General features: G+C 42.1%; 1 protein-coding gene across 1 annotated transcript in view; it reads right to left on the minus strand.

Moving 5' to 3' along the window:
* Positions 1–204: 204 nt before the first annotated feature.
* LOC139411205 (kremen protein 1-like) overlaps positions 205–22,698 on the minus strand; it is a 111,369-nt gene continuing 88,875 nt past the window's right edge. The window contains exons 4-10 of the mRNA XM_071157141.1: positions 22,325–22,449; positions 20,239–20,392; positions 19,273–19,382; positions 18,827–19,049; positions 5,595–5,819; positions 2,969–3,053; positions 205–2,750 (exon numbers count right to left, since the gene is read on the minus strand). Coding sequence (XP_071013242.1) covers positions 2,591–2,750; positions 2,969–3,053; positions 5,595–5,819; positions 18,827–19,049; positions 19,273–19,382; positions 20,239–20,392; positions 22,325–22,449 — 1,082 coding nt within the window. The 3' untranslated portion in view covers positions 205–2,590. The remainder of the gene's footprint in view (positions 2,751–2,968; positions 3,054–5,594; positions 5,820–18,826; positions 19,050–19,272; positions 19,383–20,238; positions 20,393–22,324; positions 22,450–22,698) is intronic.

A 22,698-nucleotide genomic window follows, 5' to 3' on the forward strand; every position in this document is an offset into this window, starting at 1 on the left:
GACAGTAACATTAGTGCTTTTAAAAAAATGATACTTTAAGGAAAATGTTTTTATTTTTTATTCATTTGGAATTTTTATGTTTAGCAAACATAATTTTATGTAAAATTAAAAATTAAAAATGTGACAAAAACAAATGTAGACGTTAATAAATGCATTTCCATAGCTTCCAAAATATATATTTTTTTTACAAAAGTGGGGGAGTGCCAAAATGGAGAGTATCATCTAGAGTATATACAACTCTGTTACTTTAATGGTACTTTATTGGCACTTACAATAGTAAAACAAAAATACCCCTTGGGGTGGGAAAACATGTTGTTTTATGTAGTTGTAGTTCTGTTTATGACAGAATGTTAAAATGAGGTGAAATTAAATAATTTTTTGACCAAGTTACACTACCTAAAATGTAATCTATCCATACAATTTTGCAAATCCACTTTAACCCTTTTGTTGCAAGTGCTCTCAATGTCAAGTTTGCACTTTGCAAATCTCCTATCATCAGTTTCAAACGGTTTTGGTTTCGAGAGCAAATAAGAGCCAAACTGGATTTCAGTACTATTTATCTGTCACCATACAAGTAGAGGCAAATGTAAGTGCATTGACGTTTGGATCAGATTAATCAGCTTTCACTGGGTTTGAGATTGTTGGGAAAAACAAAGCCATAGAAATAGAATTCTAACATTATTATACATATACAGTATAATGTAATATTATTAACATATATTTCATCGATGGTTCAACCTCTCTTTATGGAATTCCAACCTGCTGTATTCAAGGGGCACATTAATGCATTGTTAACTTACAAGGTGTCCTCAATGCTCACAGAAACACGCCGGACTGCAACAGTCGTTTGCCTTCCACAGTGGACCATCACGAGTACTTTCATTCATTCATTCCATATTATTTGTGCTTTAGCTGTAAGTTGAGAGAGGTTGTTTGGGTCTCGTGAGCCCTCTGAATGTGGGAAGGAATCTGCTGCTGAAGACAGGGGGGAAAAAAATGTGCTCCAACCTCCGAGCTAAGTAGCAGTTGATGAGTAAGTACAAAAACGACTTTGAAGGATTTTGCCATTGCTTTGCCGAGACACAAAATGAAAGAGCAGGACATATGTCATCATCAACATCCCCCACATTGAATTACGCAATATACAACACAATTTACCCCCTCCTTGTAATCAAATGGCAACATAACGATAGCAATATGTTCGGTAATGTCCAAGAAGACTACGCATAAGAGCACACAGAAAGAAAAAGATACAAAAATGAAGCAAACCTTTTTCCCAAGTCTCGCCCACGCTACAGTAAATCCCATCGACATAGTCTCTCATAGGGTGGGGACCACAAGCAATAGACTCAAAGACAGTGAGAAGGGGGGGAGGAGGGGAGAGGGAAAGAAGCCATAGCAGGCTTCTTTAAGATCCTTAAGGCACTTAAACATAGTTCAGCCAGAAAGATAAGAACCACAGCTGAGCGGATGAGAGAGAACCTCTGAGCATTTCAAACACTCTTTTGAACGGCGGTTGTTTAATGAAACCACATCCCTCATCCACCAGTGGCCATGGAAGAGACTCTTGATACAGTTTCCTCCAGAGGCGTTGTGGAAGAGATAGCAGTGTCGGTGGTGGAACTGCTTTAGAACGTTCAAATCCACAAGTGGCTCCTGGCATTATACCTAAAGCAGACTTTACCATTGGCTGCACGGAGTCGCATTAAGAGAAATCCCAAGCAGCCCTCTCTACAAGTTCGAACACTGGAATGTGAGTTGTAATCTATACCTCGATGACGCTTTCTTCGTCTAATGATTTTTAATTTGAGTGTCATTATTTCTAAACAGCCTACATTTTCCCGTTCTGAACTTCTAACGTGAGCTGCGGGTGTGGCTTTGTGACAATGATCAAGAGCACCTGCTAACCGATTTGACTGCTCCAACAGTTACACCTCTGACACCACCAAAACATCAGATATGGCTGTTTAACGCTTGATCTGATTGAATCTAGGCCTTGCTCTGACCCCTTGTGATCCAACACCAACACCTTGTGATCCAACACCTTGTTCTGTGAGACACCTACACCTATGATAGGGAATATGCATGGCTCCCTCAGTTGTTCGCAGGTTAGCGAATTTGGAGAGATTGTCAGACATTTTGTGCCCCACCGGCACACAGTTACAATGAAAGGCCTGCATTCTGGAGGAGTCCTATGGAAACTGCTTGCTTTGGCCCCAGCCAACCCTTGTCTCTAGAGGAGGACTGCAATGCTCTCAGACATCCATGGACAATGGAAGTGGAACCCATAGAAGATGAGTTCCCTACAGTAAAACATCCACCTCACACTGTATAGCTGCCCTCCTCTCCTGCCTTGTACACAGCAGACACAGACAGCCCTGTCTGGATCCCCTTTAGGGACTTGGCTCTTGGGCCATTTGGTAGTAGTCACTCAGTGAGTCAGTGAATCAGTCATTAGTGATTATGTTAGCTTTGTAGCTCAGTACCCCATAGAGTCTCATTAGTAGAGGGGCTAGCTCTATAACTAGCTCTGGTACGCTAGGCCCTGGTACATGATGGTGATGATGTTAGTAGACCAGACTGCAGTTCGCTAGTTGCCCACCAGAGGGCTGAGGTCTCCGTGGTGGTTCTTTAGCTTCTTCTTGAAGAGGGAGATGGTGGAGGGCCGGTAGAAGATGATCCAGGGCTCGGACGCAGCACTCTGCACGCTGCAGTTCTCTGAACCACTGCTGGTCGGGATGTTGGGAGACCTGGAAAGGGACGAGGGATGAGGGGGGGAGAAGAGAGAGAAATAGATATGGCAAGAGAGAACAGTAACATTAGGTTACATATTCCACTGGCTGGGGCTCTCACAGTGTTAAAAATATATTAGATACAATAAACTACACTTTGTTACACTTTTGAAGCATTAGTACAATAAAACTTAATTGTCCATAATTTACATCAAACTGTAAAATGTAATACCTACTTCACTGTAATATGCAGTAGTAGTTTAGCCACCATGGCTATGACTGTCAGAGTCAGGAGAGCAGCTAGGGCGTAGATGGTCCACACTGTCAACACAGAAACACAATTGAAATCAGACAGTTTAGAAGAAAACATACCAGTTAAGAAGCACCCTATGCATTTTGAGTAGACTCTCAGACAGGCATGGAGAAACCTGATCGGATAGAGATAAAAGGGATCTATAAACTCAAAACAGTCTGGCACATCTACACCATATTTGTACAGTACTATACACTGAGTGCACAAAACATTAAGAACACCTTCCTAATATTCAGTTGCACCCCATTTTGACCTCAGAACAGCCTCAATTCGTTGGGGTATGGACTCTACAAGGTGTCGAAAGCATTCCACAGGGAGGCTGGTCCATGTTGACTCCAATGCTTTTCACAGTTGTGTCAAATTGGCTGGATGTCCTTTGGGTGGTTGACTATTCTTGATGCACATGGGAAACTGTTGAGAGTAAAAAACCCAGCAGCGTTGCAGTTCTTGACACACTCAAACCGGTGCGCCTGGCACCTACTACCATACCCTGTTCAAAGGCACTTCAATATTTTGTCTTGCCCATTCACCCTCTGAATGGTACACATACACAATAACATGTCTCAATTGTCTCAAGGCATAAAACTCTTTGTTTAAACTGTCGCCTCCCCTCCATCTACACTGATTGAAGTGGATTTAACAGGTGACATCATTAAGGGACCATAGCTTTCACCTGGTCAGTCTATGTCGGGAAAGAGGACACTCAGTGTAAGGCTTGATCTACAGGCACACGTTAGCCTAAAGGCCTTTGTCACAACCGATTCAGATGGTAAAATATTAGTACCTACGTTATTGGTGCATCTGTTACTTAACAGCAAGCTATAAGGTCAAAGTATAACCTCCCAGTAATTTACTGGGGGAAAAAACACCAATGTTTCGGCATCACTGTGCCTTCTTCAGGGTAATGTCATCAATGCTTGAACCAGGTTATGTAGACAACTAGTACAACCAATGTCAATAGTGAGGGGTGTTTCGTAATTGCTATCTTGATCAGAATTAATTGAGCGAAACTGTTGAAAGACAATAGCACACAGCATATTGAATATATTATTCCTTTCTTAACATTAGCATTATTATAACATTAGCGTCAACATAAATTGTTTCATTTAATATCACCTATATATAAAAATATTTCCAATTTCATTAAATGTTTATGTTACATGTAATCTTTTGGTTCAACCTTAATGCCCAATAAATGACTGGAAGGTTATACATGTGGAGTGTGCGACTCTCTTTGTTTTCATAGCTGACAGTTTATTCACCGTTAGTCAGCACCTCTACACTAAATCATTTTCTCTGGGTGTGCGCCAGCTCATGCTTTTTATTTTAATATATACTGAACAAAAATATGCACGCAACATTTAAAGTGTCTCATGGGCTGAAAATAAAAGATCCCGGAAATGTTCCATATGCACACAAAGCTTAAACAAATTTGTTTACCTCCATGTTAGTGAGCATTTCTCCTTGCCAAGATAATCCATTCCCCTGATAGGTGTGGCATATCAAGAATCTGATTAAACTGCATGATCATTACACAGGTGCACCTTGTGCTGGGGACAATAAAAGGCCACTCTAAAATGTAAAGTTTTGTCACACAACACAATACCACAGATATCTCAAGTTTTGAGGGAGCGTGCAATTGGCATGCCGACTGCAGGAATGTCAAACAAAACTGTTTTTAATGTTCATTCCTCTACCATAGGCCCCCTCCAAAGTCGTTTTAGAGAATTTGGCAGTACGTCCAACCGGCCTCACAACCACAGACCACGTCAGCCCAGGACCTCCACATCTGGCTTCTTCACCTGCAGTATCATCTGAGAGGGTGCTGAGGAGTATTTCTGTCTGTAATAAAGCTATTTTGTGGGCCTGGTTCCCCAGTGAGTGGTCCTGGCTCCCAAATGGGTGGGCCTATGTTCTCCTAGGCCCACCAATGGCTGCACCCTTGCCCAGTCATGTGAAATCCATAGATTATGGCCTAATGAATGTATTTTAATTGACTGATATCCTAATATGAACTGTAACTCAGTAAAATCTTAGAAGTTGTTGCATGTTGCGTTTATATTTTTGTTCACTATATATTCATATAACAAAACAGGTCTCACACCTTTTTTGTAAAACATACCGTTTTTGACCAATCAAAACCAGTGTGAGACCACAGAGGCAGACAGGTACGCTGTTGGTTACACATGAGAGAAACCCCAGAAAAGTACAATGTTGGTTACACATGAGAGAAACCCCAGAAAGGTCAAATGTTGGTTACACATGAGGGAAACCCCAAAAAGGTCAAATGTTGGTTACACATGAGAGAAACCCCAGAAAGGTAAAATGTTGGTTACACATAAGAGAAACCCCAGAACGGTAAAAAAACAGTACCAAAGGTACAAAAAAAGAAACAAGTAGTAACTGAGAGACGGAGAGGTAGGACGTTGCAACGTCGGTATCAATAGAGGTGAGTCATAGTAGAAAGCTCCATTAGAAACCCAGAGAAATAGAAAGATATGATGCTGGTAAGTGATAGATAGAAAACAACAATATTGGTATCTACATACTAGAGGTGTGTCCGTTGGTCCCGTTGGGTCCGGCCCACTGACCTGGCATGTTGTGGTCTGGTTTACCGGGACTGGACGTTATCACATAGAGGATTTGAGAGGAACGTCCGTTATCGCTCCCGTTAGACTTCTCCGTTACGCCGTTAAGCAGAGGCTTCACTGTACTAGTGTCCTCATCTTCCTTCTCATCCTCATCCATAGGTCTGGTGTCCAGGCCTCTCAGCGCTGAAACAAACAACAACAAATCAAATGTTTCCATGGGCAACGAAGATTGGCCTGTAGATTATTGGCAGATGATCTCTTGTCAAACCATCAATACATGATACATTCACCAACGCAGCTGATCTCAATTGCAAGCAGCATTGGCCACTGATTTACTGCTCCTCAACGCGGATGTCGGGTTTATCCTTTAGTCCTCATTGCAACCAAAATTAGCACAAAAAAGCCCTCTACTGGGTATTATCATCGGAACAATTTGATCTGGCAATACTACTTGACTAAGGACGATTTATCTATTTGACAATCATTCCGCAGAACTAAAATAAAGTATTTAATGCCCTCGTTTACCACAGCAAATCTACTATGTCAATGTAGCCTACCCTATGCAAATCTGTGGTGTATGAATACTTTTTCCTACACCATGTTTCCAATTAATGTTATCCATTAATGATTTTACTTGTCTGAATCGAATATGGTCATTTCTTATCAAGAGGGCAAAAGGAAATATTCCATTTGACATTTGAAACTAAATCGTGATTGCATTGTGTTATGAATCAAATTATATTGTATTCTAATAATAGTAATGAAGTTATTTAAAGTTGCACAAATAATATATCATTGTGTTTTTAACTTTTTATGGCTGCAGGGGCAGTATTGAGTAGCTTGAATGAAAAGGTGCCCATTGTAAACGGCCAGCTCCTCAGTCTCAGTTACTAATATATGCATATTATTATTAGTATTGGATAGAAAACACTCTGAAGTTTCTAAAACTGTTTGAATTATGTCTGTGAGTATAACAGAACTCATATGGCATGTGTATAACTTGTATTATCATCTATTTATGATGAGTATTTATGTTGAAACGATGTGGCTATGCAAAATCACTTGATGTTTTTGGAACTAGTGAATCTAATAAACCAATGTAAACTCAGATTTTTTAAATATAAATATGAGCTTTATCAAACAAAACATGCATGTATTGTGTAACATGAAGTCCTATGAGTGCATCTGATGAAGATAATTCAAGGTTAGTGATTAATTGTATCTTTATTTCTGCTTTTTGTGAATGCTATATTTCGCTGGAAAATGGCTGTGCTTATTGTGGTTTGGTGGAGATCTAACATAATCGTTTGTAGTGCTTTCGCTAAAAAGCCTATTTGGAATCGGACACTTTGGTGGGATTAACAACAAGATTACCTTTAAAATTATATAAAACACATGTATGTTTTAGGAATTGTAATTATGAGATTTGTGGTTTGAATTTGGCGCTCTCTATTTTCACTGGTAGTTGTCATATCGATCCCGGTAATTGGGATTGCAGCAATATAACCAATCATTTTAATCGCTTGAAAAAAACGAACAAACATACCGTTCAAAAGTTTTGGGTCACTTAGAAATGTCCTTATTTTTTAAAGAAAAGCACATTTTATGTCCATTAAAATAACATCAAATTGATCAGAAATACGTTGTTAAATGACTACTGTTGCTGATTTTCTATGAAATATCTGCATAGGCGTACAGAGGCCCATTATCAGCAACCATCACTCCAATGGCACGTTGTGTTACCTAATCCCAGTTTATTATTTTAAAAGGCAAATTGATCATTAGAAAATAATTTGCAATTATTATTATTAGCTGAAAACTTTTGTTCTGCTTAAAGAAGCAATAAAACTGGCCTTCTTTAGACTAGTTGAGTATCTGGAGCATCAGCATTTGTGGGTTCGATTACAGGCTCAAAATGGCCAGAAACAAATAACTTTCTTCTGAAACTCGTCAGTCTGTTCTTGTTCTGAGAAATGAAGGCTATTCCATGCGAGAAATTGCCAAGAAACTGAAGATCTCATACAACTCTGTGTACTACTCCCTTCACAGAACAGCGCAAACTGGCTCTAACCAGAATAGAAAGAGGAGTGGGAGGCCCCGGTGCACAACTGAACAAGAGGACAAGTACATTAGAGTGTCTAGTTTCAGAAACAGACGCTAACTGGCAGCTTCATTAAATAGTACCCACAAAACACTGGCAGCTTCATTAAATAGTACCCGCAAAACACCAGTCTCAACGTCAACAGTGAAGAGGTGACTCCGGGATGCTGGCCTTCTAGGCAGAGTTGCAAAGAAAAATCCATATCACAGACTGGCTATTAAAAATAAAAAATGAAGATGGGCAAAATAACACAGACACTGGACAGAGGAACTCTGCCTAGAAGGCCAGCATCCCAGAGTCGCCTCTTCACTGTTGACGTTGAGACTGGTGTTTTGCAGGTACTATTTAATGAAGCTGCCAGTGTTTTGCGGGTACAACACTCAATAGTAAACATTTATATTTTCGTACAGGACTACAGTAATTAGGCCATTAGGCCGGCTGCGGCATATTGTACTTTATTGAAGAAACAATATCTGAATTGGAAGGAAATCTGGTGTGGAGATGAATTTATTATTTGGAAGTCGTTATCCAAAGAAACAAATACAAAGGGCTTGGTTTGATAATGATATTTCAATTGTATGTCACACATGTTGCTGCAATCCATATCACTTTAATTTACAAAGTGGTAATTCATTAAAAGTTGGTCTTCTATACATGTATTTTCTCAGAAGAGTAGCCTCGATGTAGCCATAATTGGCTGAAATGTCTACAATTAAACGTGTTAACTAAATCATTTTAATTGACATAGGCTACATTTTGAGTCAAATCATTTTATTTCGGTTGCCATATGTAATATTCTTCCTTTTTCCTTATTTACATTTCACTGATAGGGTGTTACTTCATTGGGTCGACACAAATAAATATGATTTCCTATGCCATTTCCGCTGTCTTGTATCCAGACGGTTTGACACCATAACAGTGTCAGATCAGCTGGTCTACAAGTTTGATAAAAATAAATAAGTGCGACCCTCCACTGAATTTTGAAATCTCAGTGTGGCCCCAGGACCAAAATTATTGCCAACCCCTGAGCTAAGACTTTGTCTAAATTAACAAGGTTCATTTATGAAATTATCAAAACATGTAATTATAACCCTTATCCCTACCATAAATGGTGGCCTAAATCTTTACTAGGATTAAAGGTTTTTGTCTGACATAACTCAACTTGACTGCGATTTTCCCACATGTTCTCCATTTGATACAACAGAATGCAGTGCTGCCATTGCTTCAAACCTCGGTTCGGCAGGAAATTCCTCAGACGTCATCTGAGAGCGTTTATCCTCATCTGAGAAGGAAATTAACATCGCACCACTCAGCACTGTATGGATGAACTAACATCCAGCTTAACCTCAAGAGAGAATCTCTCTTTCTCTCTTTCCCCATCCGTTTCTCCTCCCAGCTCAGCGGGAAAAAAAAACAATTTACTTATCTGACCTTTTCTTATAACATGTCTCATAATATTGTATATTCATTTCAACAACTTCTGTTTCTGATGTGCAGTCTGAAACAGGAGAAGTCAGAATTGAGACATGACCAGAAGGGAATTGGCTGCAAGTCTGGGGGTCAGACTCTGACCTGAGAATATTGTTTTTAGTTGAACAAAATGAGAAAAGGTTAGGACAGTCTGTGTCTGTGTGTGTCTGTGATTGTGTGTGTGTGTGTGTATGTGTGTATGTCTGTGATTGTGTGCGTGCCTCCCAGCCCTGTAAGCTCTTCGCTTTAATGTCAACAATACTAACTAATTCAGAGAGAGTTGTGCTGAGTGCTGATGCCTTAAGGAAATGGAACTGAAACAATAGTGGGGTGTTTACAAGAGTTTGGTCTAAACAGAGAACTGCTATTTATACATAAATACTTCCATTCCATTATGATGAGTGTGTAATATAAGACTGGGTTCAGATTGGGATCCCTAGGAGGTGGTGCACTCTGTGTATACAATGATGTTAAGGATGGGGAGAATGATGTATGAATGATATATAAAGATATACGATACCAGTGACAAACAAAACATCTCAAGGTTATTTACATAACCCCGGCTCTCTAATATTATGAGTGAGTCGACTCATGTGGGAACGTGCCTGTTTGCAGAAAACTCAAATAACGGAGTTCTCTTTCAATTATTTGTTTAGACGTCTCACATATGAGATGTATGAAACTCCCATAACGTAGGCACGCTCTCCGAACACTAGTTTCCAGACTACCCCTCAGAGACCCCAATACTGAGAACAGTATGCACCAGAGAAGGTGCCGTGACTTCCAGTCGGTAGAACCTCATGAGGGGATGCCCGACATGCCGCGTTACAGATCTCCTGCAAGGAGAAGCCTTTGAACAGAGCCCAAGAGGTAGCCATACTGTACCTCTGGTGGAATGAGCCCTCATGCCCTCCAGAGACTGTAAACCCGTGCTATTATAGCTAGTATAATAGCATCCACTATCCAATGTGACAGCCATTGACGAAAGAAGGGGGGTGTACAAGACACAAAGAGCTGGTCGCTCTTGCGTAAAGCTCTCGTTCTATCCTAATACATGAGTATAGCACGCACTGGACACAAACGGTGGAGACGCTCTTCCTCTGCAGAAGAGAAAGGCGGTAGGTGGAAAGCCATCAGCTTCAAGGTGAGACAATTGTAACTGTCGCTGACCTTTTGGCATAAAGGTGGGGTTATGCAATAAGGTTACCTTGGTAAAACCCGGGACAAATAGTAGGCAGGAATGTTGAACTGACAGTTAATGTCGTTCACTCACTCGCTTTGAGGAAGCAAGGGCTACGAATAAAGAGGGCTTGAGACAGAGATACTTCATCCCTACATTCTCCAGCATCTCAAAGCCTCAAGCACAGTAGAAAGATCCCAAGGCGGGGCTACAGGCTTGGATACAGACATAAGCGGCGCACCCCTTCTTGAAACGGCACTAGAGAGGGTGCTTGTCCACTTCGCTGTTATTAAGGCCTATTTGACAAACTGAGAAAGCGGTTAAGTAGAACTTAACCGCGGAGAAAGCCAGAAGGCCTTGCATGAAGTATAAAACCTCTGAGACAAAACATTGGTAAGGAATTATTTGTTTTTGGTCACACCACTTCTCAAAGATGCACCACTTATTTCTGTAAAGTGAGCATGTAGAAGGGGCTCTGGATTGTCTCAATGGCTCTGAGAGGCAGACTAGTCTTGTCCAGATTTAACCTCACGGGCCAGACCCATAGGGCCAGTTTGCCTGGGTCAGGAGATCCGTGCATAATGGGAGTTGCCAGGGCTCGTCATAAAGCAAGAGAATAATCTCTGTTAAACAGAGCTTGCCCGGCCATGTGGGTGCTACCAGGATGAGGGACGATGGCTAGAGTGGGGAATGTGAGGCGCATAGGGGGAAATGCAGAGAGCGGTGCGCCTTTGGCCAAGGGTGTACCAACTATGGCTGTGGTAGTCATGACATTTTGTCAGCCGGTGATTGTCAAGCAAATAACTTCCGGTCTCATAGTAATTGACCATGAATTAACATAAACACCTTTAGCATCTCCTGGCTTCCACACATCGCTGACACGCCACTGATGCAGGCATTTGGAACATCTACATTTAAGAAAAGTCTAATAAATCCATGTAACATAGCTTACCATCACAATAAAGAAACATGATATGAAGAAAATGTAGTCTATTTCAGAAGAACAGAATAGCATACTTTGAGTTTTCCTTATGTTAGGCCCTGATCTGGCTATGCCATATGGCATTTTAAGGAACATGTGCCTTAAAATGATTGTTGATGATGATGATCCCTGATTGTTGATGTAGGCCGACACTGTCATATTGTCTGTCCTGACAAGGCCGTGACAATACCGAAGGAAGGGCAGAAAGTGTTTCAAAAGAGGAACACTGTCAGAAATTCGAGGTAATTGATATGGGCAAGACAGAGTTGTGTGGTCCACACTCAGTTAACTGCCTGGCCCTCATTAACTTTGCCCCAACCCATGAGTGATGCGTCTGTCGTCATCACCTTCCTCCACTTTCAGAGTGGTGCTGAATGTGAAGATCGAGGGGCCCCTCCATTTCCAGAAAGATGTGAGTCACTCTGATGTTGAGTGCACAGACATAGGGATAAAACCCAGCGTTTGAAACTTCTCATCCTCAGTAGGCCATGTGGGACCACTGAGATAGTGGAGTCTATTAACTCCAGTAACCGGAGGCGTATTCAGAACATGGCCGAGTGCCTCCTGTTTAATAGGGATAGGCACTGTCGGAATGAGGCGATGCAGCCTTCCAACAGCGTTGGATGATACTGATTCTATATTCTCTGTGTCAGTACAAAACAGCTTTTATCTGATTGATTTGGAAACCCGAGCCAGGAAAGGTGGGTTAGCAAGGAGGTAACATCTCGCCCCGCTTGCTCCCGGAAAGGGGAGCAGAGCAGGTTATCATCTATGTAGGCGGATACCCTCAGCTCCTCGTTTCTGACGGACTTGTGAGCGCCTCCACACACTTGGTGAATGTCCGGGAAGCGCTAGCCCGAATGGGAGAACAAGTTATTCATAGGCTTTGCCTTGGCAATCCTTAGAAACCTTGTGTGGATGCTTATCTGGAAGTACGCGGTTCAACTGATGTGACCCAGTCGCCTGGACGAATAGAACGAGACAGCACGTTCGGTGTGAGCAAACGAAACGCAAAATTCCTCAGATAACTGTAGAGGACCTGTAGGTCCAGAATGGGGCAAATCTCTCCCCTTTTTGTTAACCAGAATGTACCAGGAGTAGAAGGCTCAATGTCTCTCTTCCTCTGCTATCGCTCTGATATTCAATTTGAATAGAAGAGAGGAGATTTCCTGCTTTAGTATGCGTGCCAAGTCACGGTTGCATCTGATTCCAGAATGCCATTGAAGGCAAGAGGTCTCATAGCGAACTGCAGTCTGTAGCACTTGGTAACAGTGGATAGGGTCCCAGACTTGACTGCGGATGCATGCTGGTTTTCTACTCTCTCAGCGAGCAGCACATGGGGAGGCACTCACCAGTGGCACATTGACGTCCACTGTGCTCCACCCAAGAAGGTACCAGCGCAGAACACAGAGTGTAACTGTCCACTGTACTTTTCTGCTGCTGGGGCGTTCCCCTAGGTCAGATGCCCCCACTCTCTCCAAGGGAATCCGCTGGGAGCAATCTCAATGCTGCCAAACTAGCTTGGTGCTCGGATCCCCTGAGGCAGGGTTAGCTTCTTCCATAGCACTGATGGGAAAGCTAATCCCAGAACAAAATAAAAAACACAGCAAACTAGCAGTGTGTTGGCTGCCAGCTAGGCTAGTTAGCACAATGTTAGCTGGGAAAAGCTAACCTCTTAACCAAGTGAACGTAGCTATCGTTCGCCAAGTGGGGTACTGAACTAGCTAGTTAGCAGGAGGAAGCTAGCGCTAAGTTAGACTTGCGACGGACAAAGCGTATCTCTCTACCGAGAGAAAGACTAGAAATTCTTCCCTTGCAGGTAGAACATCTAGGGTAGGATAGTGAACTAGCCTGGTTAGCGAAACCTTGCAGTTAAGCTAGCCAAGTATCTGTAGCCAGCAGGTTCCGGATGCTAGCTACAAAGAGACCTCGAGGAGAAAAAGAGACAAAGCTAATTCTTAGCCGTATAAAACGTTCCTTTTGTTGAAGTTTTTCCTAACACAGAGACAAGAGCTGGCAAAGAATATTGTGACACTCCTGTGATCTGTTAACCTTATAGGAATTGGCCTATATGGATAGGGCTAAATTGAATTGTTTCTTACAGAATACATTTTTTATGCAGAAGCATGGTAGCAACTGAAATGGAAACGTCTGGAGATTATAGGAAAATTATTTGACCAAATTTGAGGACACAACAGTTCACCTGACAGAAGACTGAATCCAAACATTACAATGTTGATTTTAGATTTACTGTACTTTTCGCCATATTTGTTGTTTTAATAAGACTGCTAGCTTAGGTTAACTGTTTTGAACTCCAAGCACAGATGGAACCTTTGGAAATTCATTTGCTTAAGCATTATCATGCAAACACAGGTATTTTTTATTGTGACAAGCCGTCAGTGAGATTCAAACCTATGATCTTCTGTTTTTGATCCATGGGATTAGTCCACCAGGTTGGAGCTAACAAGCAATGTATTTTTTTAAATTTTTAACTCATACAAAGCTGTTCATTTTAGTCTATTCAAACTGACCCCATTTCAAAGGAAACAAGCACTCATTAATATAATGTGAGGCCAAATAGTGGGCTTGGCCAACACACCTGAACACACTTAACAAGATAGTGGATAGTGAGAGTTTTGTTGATGCTGAGAACGGAATGTATGTGTTTTTCAATAACTTTATTAGAACGTTCTTTCAACGTTACTAATGTTTTCTTGTGGTTTTTATGGAACATTTTCTTAATATTCTGAGAATATGACTTCAAATAGAACCATGAGGAAACCTGCAGAAAACGTTATGCTGAAGTACTGAAATTCCCAGAGGAGAACATTGTTTCTTAACGTTCTCTGAACTATTTCAGAACATTCCCAATGTCAAACCAGTTGAAGAACATTCCTAGAACATTACCAAAAATGTAATTAAATGTAACCATGTTTGAACTTTTAGGAAACGTTCTGTTAAAGTAATGAAATACAAAGAAATAACATTATTTTGTCAAGTTCCTTAAATGTGCTGAGAAAGTCCCAATGCTAAGCAACTTATCTGCACCATTCCCAGAACTTTGTGGGAAGGTTGTATGCAAACTAACCATAGGATAACCACGCTCTCACCAAGCTTAAAGAAACATATGCTTCTCAGAATGTTGTGTGCTAGCTGGGCTCCCTCTCTCTCCTCGAGCAACGGCCACTTGCACTGGTACACACACAGATGATGCACAGCACACACAGAAAGACACGCTGGAGGGTAGGCCTGATTCTGATCATGGCTGATATGATAAATAACTTAAAAATCAACATGTTTTTAAAAAGGAAAACACAATATAAAAATTCCATAACTTTTCCAGGATTTTCATGACCGTAAGAACCCTCATTTGACAACTTGGAACAGCGCATCCTGAACATTCAGGCTGGCCCCATTCTCAATCTGCGCATTCTCAAACTCGGAACAGTCTACTGGTAGACATACACTGAACAAAGTGGAATCAGGATCTGAATGCCCACTCTCCATTGCTATTCCATGCAGATCCCGCCTTCATTCCACTTTGATCAATCTTTTTTTGATTGATCCTGGCTGGTGATAGGCTACTTTGTTTTATAGAGGAGCCGTTACGCAGTTCCTCAACATTTGGAGGTGCCAGTACGGTCCTCCAGATAGCTCCGGTCACATGGAAATTCAGAGAAACAGATGGTCATTTTGGTGCGCATAGAAAATAATAATGCGTGCATTCAGGTGCGTGCTCCACAGTGAATTTCCTTCACAATAAACAAAACAGGCTCATTCTGTTCAGAACAACACAGGGTATGATGCCATGTCATCTTTTTACTGTACATCAAACATAGTAAACATTGACACTGTATATTACATAAGTTTTATGATATGGAAATGTGAAGTGTAAATTTGAACTCAAGGCTGTTCTGGAAGGGGAGATAGGCAAAGAATGGCCTTTTGGCGGACGCGCGACCCGACCTGTTTCCAACAGAGGTTTGTGAGTAGAACAAAGACCAAAAACAAAAAGAAGGGAAAAAAATCAATACAGTTACATATAGCAATTTAGTTTTTGTTCAATATAATATTGATATTTGACTTGGAAGTATTGATTTGGAAATGTTCTAGCGCTAGCCTGCTGTACCTGTGCCAAAACTTTACATCCTATAGTTCTCCATCTTCTTTTTACATAAATAGTGAGCCAAAAATGTTTTCAGCACTTTTATTTCCCTGAATGATCTAAACAAATTTTCTCATGCGCTTTCTTGTCTCTTCGCAGCAGACATGTAGTGAGCAATATGTTTGAATCATCAAATCGCAATAAAATCGCAGTATCGAATCGCAATGCATATAGAATAATGAGAATCGCAATACATGTCGTATCGGCACCTAATTATCATGATAATATCGTATCGTGAGGTCCCTGGCAATTCCCAGCTCTACTAATTTCCTGCAATTTTATGCCATGTTCTTATGCTATCTGAGTGACTCAAACATTATAACAAAATCAATGGGAGCCCAATGACATGAAATGTTTAGAATTTTAAATTCTACCTGACCGTGCAGCTTTTATTTGGTGATTGTTGTGAAGAAATTCGGCTTGTCACCAAAAGCACTCACAAACTTCTACAGATGCACAATCGAGAGCATCCTGGCGGGCTGTATCACCGCCTGGTACGGCAACTGCTCCGCCCTCAACCGTAAGGCTCTCCAGAGGGTAGTGAGGTCTGCACAACGCATCACCGGGGGCAAACTACCTGCCCTCCAGGACACCTACACCACCCGATGTCACAGGAAGGCCATAAAGATCATCAAGGACATCAACCACCCGAGCCACTGCCTGTTCACCCCGCTATCATCCAGAAGGCGAGGTCAGTACAGGTGCATCAAAGCTGGGACCGAGAGACTGAAAAACAGCTTCTATCTCAAGGCTATCAGACTGTTAAACAGCCACCACTAACATTGAGTGGCTGCTGCCAACACACTGACACTGACTCAACTCCAGCCACTTTAATAATGGGAATTGATGGGAAATGATGTAAATATATCACTAGCCACTTTAAACAATGCTACCTTATATAATGTTACTTACCCTACATTATTCATCTCATAGGCATACGTATATACTGTACTCTATATCATCGACTGTATCCTTATGTAATACATGTATCACTAGCCACTTTAACTATGCCACTTTGTTTACATACTCATCTCATATGTATATACTGTACTCGATACAATCTACTGTATCTGCCTATGCTGCTCTGTACCATCACTCATTCATATATCCTTATGTACATATTCTTTATCCCCTCACACTGTGTACAAGACAGTAGTTTTGGAATTGTTAGTTAGATTACTTGTTGGTTATTACTGCATTGTCGGAACTAGAAGCACAAGCATTTCGCTACACTCGCATTAACATCTGCTAACCATGTGTATGTGACAAATAAAATTTGATTTGATTTGATTTGATTTGTTAGTTTTCAAAGACGGCTATTTATATTTTCTACATACATGTTTTTTGTATCTGTTTGTTAGTCATTCAAGTTAACACAGAACATTTTTACCATCCCGAAAAGTATCCCCCCACACTGCCAATGTTTAATATGCTACGACATGCACCTTGTGAATTAGTGTGTGTCTCACGGTGAGTTCCTAGAAAAACAAAACATTTCAATTTACGCAACACCAATATCACCTGCGGCTTTGAGGCATTGGCTAGCAAATTATAAGAGAAAGGGTCCACCGCCGGCAGCACTTCACTGCCTGTCTCCCTTTCTTACCCTCAGGGTGTGGCTGGGCTCATGCATGGGTGTGTGTGTGTGTGTGTGAATGTGCCTGTGTGTCTGTGTTTATGTGTGTGTGCTTTAAGTAGAGCCACAACACATTCGTCTGGTCGATTTAACAGTGTCCAGCCGGCTTGGTTGCTATGCAAAACCCTGCCATGGAACCAGGATAGCAGAATGTCAGCCTGCACCTGTTCATGCAAATTATGGCTCCCGGAGAGAGATGAGTTTGTGGTTCAGTCAAATCACTGCATGGGGCTGAAATAATTCAAGCCAAGCCGAGGGCGACGGAAAAGCTTGTTACAGTATCTCTCATATCTACTATAACAATTTGCTTGGTTTTTGTACAATTGTTGTGACAAACCTCCCTTTGCTGCTATTACAGCCTCCACTCTTCTGGGAAGGCTTTCCACGAGATGTTGGAACATTGCTGCGGGGACTTGCTTCCAATTAGCTATAAGAGCTTTAGTGAGGTCGGGCACAGATGTTGGGTTGATTAGGCCTGGCTCGCAGTCGGCGTTCCAATTCGTCCCAAAAGTGTTCGATGGGTTTGAGGTCAGGGCTCTGTGCAAGCCAGTCAAGTTCTTCCACACCGATCTCGACAAACCATTTCTGCATGGACCTCACTTTGTAAACGGGGGCATTGTCATGCTGGAACAGGAAAGGGCCTGCCTCAAACTGTTGCCACAAAGTTGGAGGCACAGAGTCGTCTAGAATGACTTTGTATGCTGTAGCATTAAAATTTCCCTTCACTGGAACTAAGGGGCCTAGCCTGAACCATGTAAAACAGCCCCAGGCCATTTATTCCTCCTCCACCAAACTTTATAGTTGGCACTATGCATTGGGGCAGGTAGTGTTCTCCTGGCCTCCGCCAAACCGAGATTCGTCCGTTGAACTGCCAGATGGTGAAGCGTGATTTATCACTCCAGAGAATGCATTTCAACTGCTCCAAAGTTCAATGGCGGCGAGCTTTACACCACTGAAGCCGACACTTGGCATTGCGCATGGTGATCTTAGGCTTGGGTGTGGCTGCTTGGCCATGGAAACCAATTTCATGAAGGTCCTGATGAACAGTTCTTGTGCTGACGTTGCTTCCAGAGGCAGTTTGGAACTCAGTATTGAGGGTTGCAACCGAAGACAGACGCTTTTTACACACTTCAGCACTCTGCGGTGCCGTTCTGTGAGCTTGTGTGGCCTACCACTTCGTTGCTGAGCCGTTGTTGCTCCTAGACGTTTCCACTTAACAAGAACAGCACTTACAGTTCACCGGGGCAGCTCTAGCAGGGCAGAAATTTAACGAATTGACTTGTTGGAAAGGTGGCATCTTATGACGGTCCCACGTTGAAAGTCACTGAGCTTTTCAGTAAGGCCATTCTTCTGCCAATGTTTGTCTATGGAAATTGCATGGCTGTGTGCTGAATTTTATACACCTGTCAGCACCGGGTGTGGCTGAAATAGCCGAATCCAGTAATTTGAAGGGGTGTCCACATACTTCTGAATATATAGTGTATGTGTGGGTGATGTTGGCAACAAGGGTTGGGGACAATACTAATTGACCCCCTCCTGAAGTCCTTACCTACGACATGTCTACGGGTCTCTTAACTTGATATGTGACAGCTAGGTTGGTGCGCTCTGTATATATGTGTGTGTGTGTATACTGTATATATCCCATTGCAAACCCACCTTGGTATGTGACAGAGAAGCCCTGTGCTTGGTTGGTGTGGTCTGAGTAGAAGTAGAGGATGACAAAGTCTCCAGTGACGTTGACCAGGTCCTGGGGCGAGTTGCGGCCGTCGAACCGTGCTAACACCTGGGTGGTATAGCCATCCAGCATTTCCACCATGTCTGTCTGGTCCGAGATGTCGAAGAAGGTGAAGTTGAACAGGATCATGGAGGCTCCAGGTACCTAATAATAATGCAAATAGAAAAAAACACATAGTACTTAATAATACATGATACTTACTACTTTCTGAAAGCCAAAGATGCTTTAGGCAATAGGCATTATAGTGCATTATATTACACCCTATCCCCAATATAACACATTACAGTTGGACCCCGGTCAAAAGTAGTGCACTCTAAAGTGGATAGGGTGCCATTTGATACGCAACCTAAGAAACGAGACACAATACCTGGACAGTCCAGTAGCAGACCCTCCCTGCCTCGTACTTATCAGGGAAGTCAGGGGAGTAGACCACCCCAGAGGGAGCAGAGTAGTTACCCCCGCACGCCCCAACACGAGCTGGAGGAGAGAAACAGAGAAAGATGATTCAACGAATAACAGTTCAGTTATTGAAGTTTGCATTTGCAAGTTTATAAGTCTCTCATACAACTTCACCCTCTTATATAACTAACCCCGTTGACTCCAATGTCTCAAGAGTTGTCACAGAGACCTTTTCATATATAAACTACATACAACAGACTCTTTCAATGATAGAGAGAGAGTGGAATGAAGAGTTTTCAACACAGAGAGGAAAGATGAGACTGGACTAAACAAGGAGTATTTCATCATCGTTGTAATTGTGTTGACTACAGCTGTGAAATCTGTGTCTCATTATCTAGCAGGTGTGTCTGCCATAAACGATATGCTTGTGTAGCCTATTAGAAAGAGATTTAAGCAGGCATTGTTTTGCCAAAAATCAGCAAATCATTTTACGACAACAGAGGGAGAGATAGAACATTATGTTCACATGACTCTTCCAAAAAAGTGAGTTGGTGAGAGTGATGCAATCCTTTCATATTCTGTTCGGTTATTTCACTTCTTTCCAACGTTGGTTCTGAGAGAACCATTCAATTGCTTATTGTGGATTATTCACCATCGCCAGTGTGGTGGAGCTTATGTGTAAAAAAAAAAAAATGCAAACTCCCCTTTTTACATATTAGGTGAAGCATCATAGATGTTATAAAGGGCTGACCAGTCTAGGGTAATTTTCACTAAAAGCCAAATGGAAGAAAACAGCCCAAAACTGTGAAGGACTACCTGAATATGTCCAATAAGAAACTCTAGTTAGTATTGTTTGCACACAGGAAATAATGTCTATCGTTTGCAGCGATGTGCACTAATGAATACGACCCAGAGCAAATTATCTCCTACTCACTGTCGAAGATGATGACCCATCCATCTCCTCCACAGGGCTGGGTGTGGTCACCAAAACACACATGGTTGCACTCCATACTGGGTGCTTTGCCATGGTGATGCTGGTCCAGGTCGTTGCCACAGAAACAGGCGTAACCCGACTCCATCCCAGCTAGCTACAGAACAGAGAGAGACATGCAAATCAATCAATGATCATCAAATGTTAAGCTCAAATCAAACTTTATTTGTTTAGCACTTGTCTAAAGCTTCACAAGAGGGTAAGACCTTCACTTAAAAAAAATGTAGTGCAGCACTAAGGAATAAAACCCTTTGGATGAAGGCAAAGAAAGAAACCTTGAGAGGAAACAGAATTTAGAGAGAGCTGAACCTCCTTAAGCCAACTCTGGATGGTAGAGTCAGACAACTTAATCAGAGATACTACTATATCATAAAATTGTATGTCAATAAGCATACTTTCAGAATGATTCCATAAAAATCCCCAAAATGACTGTTTTTCTGTCCTAAAATAAAGTGATTTATGTGTCTAAAGCCATCAGGCGTTTGATGATAATAATATGGTATGGTTGGGTTGAGTCCAGTGCGTTCGGAGAAACAGAACAGTCACCACTCCTTCATGCGTGCCAAATGGCACCCTATTCCCTAATATACATATATATGCCCTATGGGCCCTGGTCAAAAGTAGTGCAACTCCATAGGAAATAGGGTGCAATGTTGGACGAATCCCCACTCTGTCAGCAGTAATTAATTAGAGGGTGACTAGTTGAGTACGAACTCACATCAAAGACCTCAGTGTAGGGCTCAAATAAACTAGTCTGAAATAGCATCGGACCACTTAACCTTCATCTCTTAGTCAGAACATAGTAAACATTACCGAAAGCCATGTTGCGTTGGGCTGTATTAGAATGAGAGACAGAATCACAGAATGCTTCCCAAATGGCACCCTCTTCCCTTAAAAGTGCACTACGTTTGACCAGGGCAAAGTAGTCCACTATAAAGGGAACACTAGGCTGCCATTTGGGACACACTCAGTCAAACCTCTTCAATCATCTTGACCTTTCCTTTCAGAATTCAGATCCAACCCAGTCGTACTCAGTGTGCAGGCAGAACACTGACTAAGAGCGCCATTGTCTCTCATTAAAAGAAGACCATTGTGTCATTTTCTTCCCATAAATGAATTCATATGAAGGTACCGCATCACTTCCCTTCATTCTGAACATTTTCTCATGAAGCTGGAATTTATGTAACTAGACTCCTCCGCCGCTAACCGAACCGACGTGAATGTGTTACATATTTATCAGATGAAAAAGAAAATGTACTTGAGAAAGGAAGACAAACGTGAAGTCCTCTGGTGACAGAGCAGAAAATTGTTTGCAGGGGGCATCTGAATCACTGAATCACAAGTCATTGGCTGTGTCCCAAATGGCACCCTATTCCTTGCGGGGCCCTGGCCAAAAGTAGTGCACTATATAGGGAATAGGGTGCTATTTGGGACGTATCCACCGACTTACTGCCTGACTGACTTATGGTTGGATGTGGTTGTTTGTCATAGTGAAGTCAGAGAGCATCAATGCAGCGTTTTAAATGTGTATTAGAGACAATGACAATCAGAGGACGGACAGACGTTATGGTCTCAGGCTGCCGACACATAATGTCAGTGCCATCTGCGGAGCGGGACTGGAGGGACACATGCACACACACAGAGGGGGCCGACTGTCACTGCTCATCAGTGCAGACAGCGTCTGAGGGCTGGGTCTGACGCAGGGCCAACTGGACGTGTTCACACCGAACATAAACACCTGCCATTGTTTACACCCATGGTCAGTACCCAAGACAATAGAAGGCCATCGAGCCTGTACATTCACAGCTGCCGGCGATGTTTCATCATCTGATGTGTCACTGAATTAATTTGAAATGGGAGGATAGTTATGGTCATAAATATAGAAATACAGTGTCTAGAACAGACAGCAATTCGTCCCTCAAAGATGACTTCCTGCAGATGAAACAGGTTGGTGAACCAAATCTTGAAAGGCATCATAGTCCCTATAGTGCATTACTTTTGGGACACATCCATCTCTGTACTTTCTTACCTTGTATCTCTGTTTGCGGCAGAAGCTGATGCAGTTCTGGATGGTGAGTTTGTTGGAGGTCTCACTGCTCCCTGTCAGGGTGGGAGGGTCTCCACTGTCTTTGAAACAGCCCAGGTTACCTGGCACTGGAGAAAACACAGAGAGGACAGCAGGGGTTAGCCATGTATTTCATAACGATAGGCACTTCAATACTAACAGGCACACACTGCATTATGCATTCACTACATTTCCCATGAAGCATTTGCAATGTGTTGTGATATGATGTAGTTCCTCTTAAGAGGCCCTTCTGTACGTCAAATCACACATTGCATTAAACATTCACTGTATTTCCCACAGAGGAAGCTGGTGGGAGGAGCTATAGGAGGATGGGGTCA

Source organism: Oncorhynchus clarkii, chromosome 6 (genome assembly GCF_045791955.1).
Source record: "Oncorhynchus clarkii lewisi isolate Uvic-CL-2024 chromosome 6, UVic_Ocla_1.0, whole genome shotgun sequence".
In the NCBI taxonomy this organism is placed as follows: Eukaryota; Metazoa; Chordata; class Actinopteri; order Salmoniformes; family Salmonidae; genus Oncorhynchus; species Oncorhynchus clarkii.